At 41.5% G+C, this 12,371-nt stretch overlaps 1 protein-coding gene across 1 annotated transcript in view; it reads right to left on the minus strand.

Annotated features, from left to right (window-relative positions):
- The window catches only part of CUNH7orf57 (chromosome unknown C7orf57 homolog), a 143,469-nt gene that overhangs the window by 101,243 nt on the left and 29,855 nt on the right, over window positions 1-12,371 (minus strand). The window contains exons 3-5 of the mRNA XM_015829173.1: window positions 10,568-10,765; window positions 8,075-8,183; window positions 7,746-7,902 (exon numbers count right to left, since the gene is read on the minus strand). Coding sequence (XP_015684659.1) covers window positions 7,746-7,902; window positions 8,075-8,183; window positions 10,568-10,765 — 464 coding nt within the window. The remainder of the gene's footprint in view (window positions 1-7,745; window positions 7,903-8,074; window positions 8,184-10,567; window positions 10,766-12,371) is intronic.

Here is a 12,371-nt window from a genome sequence, read left to right on the forward strand (position 1 = left end):
GGGATGTGTAGAGTAGAGTGGTTGAGAAGGTGGAGAGGAGGGAAGGAGGAAGAAGGAAGGAGGGAAGTAGGTTGAAGAGAGGGAATGTGTTCCTGTGAGGCTACTGAGCATCTTAGAATGGGAGGTTTTTTTAGTTTGTTTTTTTATTAATTGTATTATTGACTTATGCCATAATTGTATGTTTGTTTATTTCGGGGGGGGGGGGGAAATCAATAAAGTTTTTTTATAAAAAAAAAAAAAAAAAAAAAACTTAGTAAGATTTTTTTTTTTTAAAGCAAGGTTAAATGTAGTTCTCGGTTTTGCCACTAGACGTCATTAGATGTCCATTCCCATTCCCAGTACCATTTTCCAAATTATCCTTCTTTTATGCCTCTATTATCTTCACAATATTGTTATAAGTCAGTTTTAATTTCCCCAAAGCTTAAACTGCCGCTTATAGTTCAGGAGAGAAGCGTAGACCCCCCCCCCCAATCCCTGAAGCTTAGGGATTTCTTGCTTTTGAGTGCTTTTTCCCAGAACTGGTATTTTCGCTTGTAGAGAGGTAAGGAAAGTAGTTTCACCCAGATCATCTGTTTTGCTTTCCGCTTTTTAGTATTTTGTCTGATGATCAGGTGCTTCTGGCTGACCACATGAGTGTGGTCAGCCTTTCTTCCTCTGCTCCCAAGAGCTCCTTTGGATCAAGCGGGTCAGCTACCGCTGGCCCGCGATCTGCAAAGTTTCACCCTTTGGCCAGTCGCCTTTATGGGGCGACTTTCGGTCCTATTGGACCTCCCAACTGGTAGAAATTGGGCTTGGAGAACGGAGCTTCATTTCCCAGTGCCCATGTTGCAGCAACATCACCCATTCTAGTATTTTTTAAATTATTTCTTCCTCTGGTGGTATTTCTTCATTTTTCCAATATTGTGCGAATATGATTTTGCTGCTGTTATCACATGTAAAATCAAGTATATACTTTGTTTATCAATCTTTTCTGGTATTATACCTAGTAAGAAAAGTTCAGGTTTAAAATCCACATGTTTTCCCATCTTTTCTAGCCAAGTATGTATTTTTGTCCAGTACCTCTTTGTTTTAAAACATATCCACCATATATCATAGTATTTCAACACTGGGGCAATGGTGACCAAGTGTTTTATCTCCTTTACTGCCTGGTCATGCTTGGGAAGCCACTGTGCCGCAGACTGCCAGTTGTGAATCCCTAGGTGTGAAGTGGGGTCATGGGAGGAAGCAGGGCGTGCTGATTGTATACCTGGCTCCCCGCTATGTATCAGCTGCCCTACCCGAGCTTCTCAGTGTGATAGCCGAGATGGCAATTGGGACCCCCAGACTGTTAGTCATGGGGGATTTCAATCTGTCATCGGTAGGTGAAGCATCTGAGGTGGCTCGGGAGTTCATGGCCTCCATGACGGCCATGGACCTGACCCAATTAGTTGATGTCCCTACCCACACCAGAGGACACACACTGGACTTAGTTTTTGCCTCCGGCCAGTGGTTGAGTGATCGTGGTTTAGGGGAAATAGTCGTTGAGCCCCTGTCATGGTAAGATCACTCTCTCCTTCGGCTGGCCTTTCCTACCGCTACGCCCCACCGCGGGGAGGCGGAACCAGAAGTGACAAAATGGTTCCGCCCCAGGCGCCTGATGGACCCTGAGAGGTTCCAGACGGAGCTTGGGCTAATACCCGAGACCTTGACCCGCGGCTCGACTGAGGACCTGGTGGCCGCCTGGAATGGTGCGGCCGCGGGGGTCCTGGACCGGGTCGTGCCTTTGCGGCCTCTCACCCAATGCCGGACTACCTTGGCTCCTTGGTTCTCCGAGGAGCTGAGGGTGATAAAGCGTCGGAAGAGATGCCTAGAGGGTAATTGGAGGGCCACCTGCTCCGAATCCGATCGGACACTGGTAAAGTCCCATTTAAGGACTTACCTAGTGGCGATAAGAGCGGCGAAACGAAACTATTTCTCCGCTCTTATCGCGTCTGCAGGTAACCGATCTGCCGCCCTGTTTAGGGTGTCCCGCTCCCTCCTTCATCAGAGCGTCCGGGATGTCCCTTTGCAGGGTTGAGCGGAGGAATTTGGGTGTTACCTGCATGACAAAATCGATCAGATCCGGGCTGGGTTAGCCTCCGATTGGACTAGTTCAGGCGGGTCAATGGAGGCAGGTCTTGAGTCCACTTTTTGGGAAGAGTTTGATCCTGTGACTCCCGAGGACATGGACAGGATGCTGGGATGGCTGAACACCACATGTCTACTGGACCCGTGTCCCTCCTGGCTGGTACTGGCCTCCCGGGAGGTTACACGAGGCTGGCTCCAGGGAATCGTCAACGCTTCTTTGAGTGAGGGGTTCTTGCCAGCTGCCTTGAAAGAGGCGGTGGTGAGGCCCCTCCTCAAGAAGCCCTCCCTGGACCCGGCTGTTTTGGCCAACTACCGTCCTGTCTCCAACCTTTGCTTTCTTGCAAAGGTTGTTGAGTGTGGTGGCATGACAGCTCCCTCAGCACCTGGAAGAAACTGTCTATCTAGACTCGCGCCAGTCCGGCTTCCGGCCTGGGCACAGCACGGAAACGGCATTGGTCGCGTTGGTTGATGATCTCTGGAGGGCTCGGGATAGAGGCTGTTCCTCTATCCTGGTCCTGCTAGACCTCTCAGCGGTTTTTGATACCATCGACCATGGTATCTTGTTGCACCGGTTAGGGGGGTTGGGGTTGGGGGGCACCGTTTTACGGTGGTTCTCCTCCTACCTCTTGGACCGGACGCAATTTGTGTTGGCAGGGGGCAGAGGTCGACATCCGTGGTTTCGGGGTGGAGTTTCATCAATACGCAGATGACACCCAGCTGTACATCTCCACCCTGGACCACCCCGATGCCGCGGAAGTGATGTCCTGGTGCCTGGAGGCCGTGCGAGTCTGGATGGGGAGGAACAGGCTTCGATTCAACCCATCCAAGACCGAGTGGCTGTGGTTTCCGGCGTCACGACATAGCCAGTTGGCTCCATCTCTAGCTATCGGGGGCGAGTCATTAGCTCCCGCAGAGAGGGCCCGCAACCTGGGCGTCCTCCTGGATGCTCGGCTGTCTTTAGACGATCATGTGACGGCCGTAGCCAGGGGGGCTTTTCATCAGTCTCGCCTGATACACCAGTTGCGCCCCTTTCTGGATCGTGACGCCCTACGCATGGTCACTCAAGCCCTCGTTTCCCGCCTGGACTATTGCAACGCTCTCTACATGGGGCTCCCCTTGAGGTGCACCTGGAGGCTCCAGCTAGTTCAGAATGCGGCCGCACGGGGGATTTTGGGGGCCTCTAGATACTCCCATGTAACACCTGTCCTGCGCGAGCTGCACTGGCTGCCTGTGGCCTTCCGGATGCGGTTCAAGGTGTTAGTAACAACTTTTAAAGCGCTCCATGGCAATGGACCTAGGTATTTGCAAGACCGCCTCCTACCAAATACCTCCCTTCGACCAGTCCGCTCCCACAGAGAGGGCCTCCTTAGGGTGCCGTCGGCCAGTCAATGCCGGCTGGCGACCCCCAGGGGGAGAGCCTTCTCTGTGGCAGCTCCTGCCCTCAGGAATGACCTACCCCCCGACCTACGTACAACTACGGACCTGCGCCTCTTTCGCTGAGCCTTGAAAACCCATCTATTCCATGCGGCCGGCCTGGCGTAGTTTTGATTGTGTTTTGGTAGGGGTTTTTATATGGGGTATTTTAGAGCAGACTTTTTATTTAATATTTATTGTGATTTTTATTATTGCCTGTTCACCGCCCTGAGTCCCGTAAGGGAGATAGGGCGGTATATAAATTTAAATAATAAATAAATAAATAAATAAATTTCAGACAGAGATGTCCAATTTATATCCAAGTTCTGGAAGGCCTTTTGGACCATTTGGGCACAGAACAAGGCTTGAGTTCTAGTCATCATCATCAAACAAATGGGAGGACAGAACGAACAAACTCAGTTCTAGAACAATACCTTAGACGTTTTATCAACTATCAACAGACAATTGAACCAAGTGGCATATAACAATGCTATCCATTCTAGTCCTGGATACACTCCCTTTCAAGTAGCTACAGGATGGTTGTTTAAACCAATGCCAGAACTGCCTACTAATGAACCCACCATCCCTTCCCTTAAGTAATGGATGAATCAGTTACAAAACACCTGACTGATAGTAAGGAAAGCTTTGGACGAAGCCAGGGATGCCTACAAAGCTCAAGCAGATAAGAAAAGAATATAATCTAAACCTTTTCACATTGGGGACAGGGTTTACCTATCCACTAGGTTCTTGCAGTCACTTCAACCTTCAAAGAAGCTAGGGCCCAAGTTTGTGAGGCTTTTCCTATCAAACATATTATAAACCCTGTCACTGTGGAGTTAGAACTCCCAAACCTTAAGGCAAATCCACCCTGTGTTCTATTGTACCAGAAACCAGAAATAACCTCGCCTTTAAGGCCAAAAGCTCCTCCTGCACCACAACCTATTATGATTGAAGGGGAGCAACACTTTGAAATCGAAGAGATCCTAAATTCCCATAGGCACCGTGAGGCTATCCAATATCTGGTGGCCTGGAAAGACCTTCCAGCCTCCCAAAATGAGTGAGTACATAAGAAATATTTTAGAGCCCCTAGATTACTCAAACATTTTCATGCTCATTACCCAGATAAACCTGATTAACCTATTATTCTCTTTCCCCCCCCCTATTTTATTATTTTTGTTTCTACCGGTGAACTTCTCCTTTTAAGGAGGGCAGCATGTCAGAAACCCCTTCAATGTTTCTTTTTGGGGCTCTGCCATTCTAGTGGGGGGGGAGTTTTTTTCTGCTGGGAGGGGGCTTGTGGCTGTACTTCATCTACTTTGTTCTTCCTCAACTTTGATCTATCTTTGATGTGAAAAGGGGAATGGAATGTGCCAGGGGGCATCTGCCTTATATCCAGTCCGTTGCGAGATTTGGTGAAGCACCTGGGAACCATCCCTTATCAGCTCCGCTTCCCATAACAACTTCACACCTGTGGATTGGCTGGATGCGAACTGGACAGTTGGACTCTGGGGTGGGGTTTTGTGAAATGAAAATTTTAATGTAGCAATTCATGCGGGAAAACTTTAGATCTTGCTTTGCTCTCTTGCTATCACTATCTTTCAATAAAAGTTCCTTTTAAAACAATGCCTGTTTCAAGAGTTCTGCTTTCTTGGAAGAGTAGTCAAGGCAGGACCTTACAGCTGGAATTGTGACTGCATCAAACCCAGATGCTCACATGTTGATCCAGACAATAGTGGTTTCTGATTGGCTTCCACAATCTCAAATTCAAGTATGTGGATACTCCCACGCATGCTGCATTCTGTTTGGAAAAGTCCCAATGATTCCATTACTTCTCCTGAATATAACTTCAGTTTGGTGCTACTAGGCTGAAGACATTTCTCAGGTGCCAGTTTCATTTTGTCCTTTAAACTCATGACATCACATGTTGCACCTGAGCCCAGCTCGCAGGGTTGGATTATATTGTTTAATCTGAGATTTATGAACCATTTTTTGCCCCTAGAGTTTACAGCACCAATGCATTCTTTTGTATAAACCACATTGGTAGTAAACAAGTATGCATCCTCGGGATCTGTCATTTGCTCAGTTGTGTGAAGCTTCCTTGCTTCCATTTTACTTGAGAGACACTCATGCAAAATGATTTAATCTCCCACATGCTCTGCAGGTTTTCCCATATGCAGGACACTGCTCTTTCTCTCATACATGCACACTGCCACAGTACTTGCATGATACTGGGATGCTCCCAGGTGAGTTGTGTAGATGAATTTTGTGCTGATGCTTGTGCTGGTGGTTCTTCATGCTTAGCTCTTGGAGACTACACTGACACTGCCAATCTCTTTATCCTGCTCCAAGGCTCTCAACTGTTTGTCTGTAAGTTCTGTGGTACGACATATCTCAATTGCAGCTTGTAAGCTTAAATTATGTTCCCTCAAAGGTGGTGGTGTGTGCTTTCACTAGTGATACTCAGAACCAGTTTATTATGAATAAGTTAATCTCTCAGAGAGCCATAATCACAGCTTACAGCTTTTTCTCTTAGCTGGGTGACAAAACTATCTATTGCTTCACCTTCTTCTTGATTACAGCTGCCAAATTTGTATCTCTCATATATGACATTTTAGAGGGTCTGAAAAAGACTTCTAAGGCATCTAGGATGGCTTTAGTATCACTCTTTTGCTCCTCTGTAAAGGTTAAATTATGCTTGTAAACATGGAGGCATTCGCTGCTGATCAGCCATCTCAGTGTGACTGCCTCCACTACTGCTGGTTTGTCATTTAAGCCTCTGGCTAGGGAGTAATCCTCAAACTCTGCTCTGAAATTGGCCCAGTTACTGCTGCAATCCCCACTCATCCTCACTGCCTTAGGCAGTGGAGTGCTGTTAGCAGCTGCCATGATGCTGGTTTCCTGGCTTCAAATGCTCGGCTTCCAGTACACGGCCGCAAGTGCTAAACTGGCATACATCAAATGTGTGGAGACAGATTCAGATGCTTCTGACACCATGTTTCATGTGGAGCCAGTAAATACAATTCAAGGCCTCACTATGCAAAAGCCATCTTTCTTAGAGAGAGGTAATACAACAACAGGAAAAGGAAATGCAGCACAGGAACAATAGAGATGAATCATAGAGTAGCAATATGACACAGGAAACAAATACAATAGAAATGAATGATAGAGCTACATATAAGGTAAACATAACACCCATAACCAGTGCTTCTTTTGTAAAAAAAAAAAAAAAAGAAAGGGTGCCAGAACTCACACGTCATACAACCCGCCTTGCCTACCCTACAAGGTTCCATCCAAAAAATGGTGCCGGAACTCTGTTCTGGGCATTCTATGACAAAAAAAAGCCTTGCCCATAACAATAGAACAAAGGAGCATTCACAAGCAGACTAATTCCTACAGCAGCATCTATATTGCTCAGACTCCTTCATTTTTGCAAACATTGGAGCTGATTTTTCAAAACAAGGTCAGGAAAAGAATGTTCATTCCCCAAACTCAAGGAAGTTGATATTAGCCAAAACAGAAAAGAAGAAATAAGCTTCCAATTAATCAGGACTACAAAAGAATTAGGAAAAGAGACTTGTACTTGACTTGTTTTCTATGGAAATTGGCATGGGACCAGTAAGTCTCTTAAACATATTTAAAACTAAAATTGGATTAATATGCAATAGAATATTATTCCATAATGTACTTACCTGAGCTCAAGTAATTGGCTGAGAACTACTTGCTGCATAAAGCCATAAGGTTTCCTGTTTGGTTTTGACTAAGCGTAATGTATAAATCCATTAATAAATTTTGATTTATTAATTAGCACAATATATGAACCCTGTGATTGAGATTTACTTGAATAAGCATAAATAATATATTTATGTAAGTATGCATCGGAAAGCCCCCTAAATCTCTTTAAATACTAATCCCTAATATTTATGTTTTATGTTTCATACACACAATTTTCAGACTAAAATTCTTAAACGCTTAAACACTAGTAGTAAAAAACAGTAGTTCCAGTGGAATGTGCTTCTCAGTATACATACTATATTAAGACTGTATTGCAAACATATTGCAATAAAAACTCCTCCACATGCATAACTAATCTTGTTCTAGAAAGTCTAAAAACTTTAAATCTATTTTCATATTTGGTTTTTAAAAATCTAACTGACATATTAGTATCATTTTTAAAAATAAGCATGTCTTCCCCAAAAATATAACAGCTAGGAATAGCAGAACCTTACCTCTCTTTTCTCTTTGTTCTCTTTGTCTTCAGCATCCCTTTGCCAAACACTTTTCATATCAAAATCAAAAGGACCCATTTTAGGTTTATAGCTGGATGATTGATCAGTCTTAAATTCTTCATGAATCATGTAGTCTGGCATTGCTGGAACATGAGGTCTGGAGGCAAAAATATTACCATTATCCATACAGCTTACCTTATAGCATTTGCCATCAAAGTGCAAGACATAAACAAGTGATGGAACATTGTTTTTAATTTCAACATTCAAGAAACCCATTTCCTCATTGTAAAATTAAATTAACACTTCTCATGAAGACACAGAATACTTACTTAGAATAATCAGTTGCAGCTTGTTTGCTATGATGTGAGTACCATTCAAGTGCACCATAAGGCCCCAGGGATACTTTTCGTGGAGTAGGAGTAAAATGTCTCAGTAAATCTTAAACCAAAGATATTTAAAAATATAAAATATACATTTAAACAACTGCAGATTTAAAAAAATATAATCAAATAAGTTCTGTTTCTTGCACACAGTTAGAGCAAGGGATAAATATTAAAAATGCTTTTATATTATTCCACTAAAGGAAAACAATATCTAAATGATTTTGTTGCAATCTATTCTTTTTTTACATTTTGCTTTTAAAATCTATTAGTGTGTATCTGAAAGGGGAATAACATGATGTGGGAGATGATGTTTTAATTGTTTCATATTATGCTACTGTAGATTCCTTATAAAAATTACTCTACCATGATATTTGAAATATATATATAATTTTATTCACCTTTCAGGAAAATAAAAGGAAGAGTGAAATCTTTAAAATGTAAAAGAAATCAAAAAGCCAACCATAGTTTTTTTAATATCTATTCTAATTTAACTCAACATTATATTTAGATATTTCAGTATTGTTTTCTAAACAGAAGCATATAAAAGGAGCCAGCCATATCCATCTCCAGAATAATCTATTTTGCTCTCCTTTCATTTCTTGTTTCGTCTCAGCTATATGTACTTTAAGACATTGAGCATTGCAGATGGAGTCACAATCTTAATTCTCTTTTTTATTAAAAAAAACCCTATACTTCTGCAAACCTCAGGGTTCTTCCATACTTTCTGATCACTCCCTCTTGTACATGCTTCTTGCCAATTTGATTAATAAGCTATCAGAGACTTCCCTGAATATTGAAAATAAATTAAAATAAAATAAAAAAAAATAAAATAATAAAAAAAATAAAATATAAAAAATAAATATAAAAAATAAAAAAAATAAAAAAATAAAAAAAAATAATTTAGAAACTGGAAATGAGAGTATTCAGAAACAATGTCAAGAATGAAACTTTGGCAGCTATGTGACTTTTTATTTCAACTTGCCATTAGATTAAGAGGGGGAAGGTGTTGCTTTAGAATGAGTTAGAAGCAGAAATGAAACCTCTGTGATTCTGCTAAAGACTGTGAGAGCCGGAAACCTTTCCAAGGACATTGCAACAGGTATGGAGAGGAAGCAGACGGTTCCCATAACAAAGTGAAATTGTTTACATGGACTACATGAAAGGGTGGGGGTTAATAGTTTAATTAATTAAACTATTAGACTATTAATAGTTTAATTCTATGAACTGATGTCTGGGAACTTCAGAGTTAGTTTTGCTTCGACATTACCATGCTGTGTATTCAATACACAGTAAGATTTTCAAAACAGAAGGAACCTGGAGTTTTATTTGGATTCTCGAGCTGGATGTTGACAAATATGTTGATTTTAAAATGTAAAAGAAGTTACTTTATGGCTTTGAGTAAATTTAATATTTAAATTTGATACTTCAGGGACTCTGTTCCAAGATAACCAGATGTGAGGTGTTCTAATTGAGATTCAGCATAAGGCAACAGTTGGGATTGTTGGTGTTATCATCCTCCTTGCTAGCTGACTCTGTTGCTGGATTGGCAGGAGAGTCTCAAAAGCTGTTGATCTATGGGGGTTTCAATTTGCTCTCTGGTCACTGAGTTTGGGGTGGCTCAGAAGATTGTGGCTTGTTTATTTGGATCTGTCCCAAATAACTGACAGCGAAACACATGTCAGTGTTCACATGCTGGGTCTAGATTTTGTCCTGAGGTGGGGATGCACATTATCATCATTTGTGGACAGATTAATCCATTGGTTGTCTTTTGATTCTCTTGTGATTCTCCCTTTCCTTCAGAGAGACAGAGCTTGTTCAACTGGCTTCTTCCAGGCAATTGATGGACCAAATGGGGTTTTAAAGAGAGCTTGGGGTTTTCCCTGAAGGTCTAGCGGGCAATTTGGCTCAGGTCCTAACTGCTGCCTGGAGTGGATGGATAACTAGCACCTTGGATTATATTGTTCTTATATGACCTCTCACGATGCACTGACTCTTGGTGTCATCTGCAAATTTAATGAGTTCCCCTTCTATCCCCTCATCTAAATCATTAATGAAGATATTGAAGAGTACTGGGCCTAAGACAAATCCTTGGGGGTACCCCACTGGAATTGAAGCAAAAAAACAAAAATAACATGATCTCATAGAGGTCTAAGCTGCAGTTTGAGATTCATTAATTATTAAGTCTTCAACTTTTTTTATCACACATTTGGTTTCTTGTACATTTCATAACACTGTTCAGTCTTAGAATCTGTAGAAAAAGCCCTTGAGAAAGTAAGACCCACAATGTCAGCTGGAAAAATAAAATGTTCATGCTTCTCTTCTCTCATATTCTACCTTCAGTTTCCAACATTTCTAACATTAACTTCTTTCTTTGTCTCCACATAAAAATACTCACATCAACCTTCTGAATAGCTTAAATATTTGTTTAAATTAAATCACCTGGTTGACCTCCTTGCTTTGCCAGTTTTACATATTCTGAGTCAGTATCTTTGATCCACTTTCTTCGACCCCCAAAGGTAATGTCATTGTGAGGATCTCCAAAATCACCAAGACATCGGATCTCAGACATTGGTTGTTGTGCAACTTCTGAGCTAACTTGTTCCTCTGAGTGTTTCAGGGGGATGTGATAATACCAATCTGCAATAATAATAATGGAGGATGAATATATTAAAGACTATATGATCAAATGGGCAACATTTATAACACAATGCTTAGTTACAAAATAATACTTGATCTATGGGAGAATATGTGGACAGGTTGAAAAAAATGGAACTTTGTTTTTATATAGACAACAGCAGCAAGAGTTCTGCTATTGGACTCACATATATCCACAATGTAAAAAAATAGATGATAAAATTAATGGAGTTGAGAAATTGATTGCTTTGAATAAAGAAAATACTTTATCTAGTTTTGTTTCTTCTTGGAAAGCACTCTTAGATTTTTGTTTGAAACTAAAATAAATGAAATTTTAACCTTATATTTTGATTGTATTTATTTATCATGAAAGAAGTGCTTATGTTATAGTTTAGTCAAAGGATTACTGATTTTTAGGTTTGTATCTGTATTGAAATAAGTTGAAAGTTATCTTTTTTCAATAGTTTTTCCCCTTTTGTTTTTACTTTCCAATTTATTTTCACCTTTTCTTTTCCCTTTTTTAAAAACTCTTTTTTCTTTGCTTTTTATGCTTCTTTGAAATTTAATGTTTTGAAAAATAATAAAATTTGGAATATATAATGACTAAGAGACCCCGTAAGCTTTTGAATAATATGCTAGGCAGTGGTGGGATTCAAATTTGCCACTTCCGAAAGTCCATTCTGGGTCTGGGCAACAAAAAATTAGCTACCGATTCTGTCAAACTGGTGCAAACTGGTGAATCTCACCACTGATTCTAATAAAGCGCAGGGCTAGAACAAAATCAAAATTGGATACAAATTCCTTCAATACTGTCTGGCTTAAAATCAAAAAAATTACATAGGGTGATTCTTCCAAGCTGTGCTTTTTTAATTGTTTCACATCTATAAACAAAATCTTGCACTCTACTATCTGTATCTATAATATACTCTATCAACTATTAAAGAGGGGCTATCTTTACCCTCTTTCTCTCTCAGATAACATCTGAAATAAGTTGCCTCCTATTTCTTTGGAGCGCACCTTCTCGGTCTTGGAGTCCATAAAATTAGCAGTTCCCCTATGTCATTCATAGCTTGAGTATTTCTGGCATGCAGGGAAGTACAAAATAACAGTGATTATCAGAAGTTTAAATAGAACACTACACTATACTTGGTTTGAGTACAGTTATTTATTTATTTATTATTTATTTATTATTCCAATTTGTATCCCGCCCTTCTCCCGAAGGACTCAGGGCGGCTCACAACATTATTAAAACAAAGAGAGACCCACACACCCCACCGAATAAAACCAAATTAAAACCAAAATTTTAGTGTTGTGTGATTAAAATTTCTAAAAAATCCAATTTAAAAATCCTCCCTAGGCCAGGCCCGCTTGTTGGAAAAGCCATGTCTTGAGGGCGCGGCGGAAAGTAAAGAGATCCGGAATAATCCGGATCTCGGGGGGTAGTTCGTTCCAGAGGGCAGGGGCACCCACAGAGAAGGCCCTCCCCCTGGGGGTCGCCAGCCGACACTGCTTGGCCGACGGCACCCTGAGGAGACCCACTCTGTGGGAGCGTACCGGTCTATGGGAGGGAATCTGTGGCAGCAGGCGGTCTCGGAGGTAGCCAGGTCCT

Source organism: Protobothrops mucrosquamatus, unplaced genomic scaffold (assembly GCF_001527695.2).
Source record: "Protobothrops mucrosquamatus isolate PMUCROS unplaced genomic scaffold, P.Mucros_1.0 scaffold_231, whole genome shotgun sequence".
In the NCBI taxonomy this organism is placed as follows: domain Eukaryota; kingdom Metazoa; phylum Chordata; class Lepidosauria; order Squamata; family Viperidae; genus Protobothrops; species Protobothrops mucrosquamatus.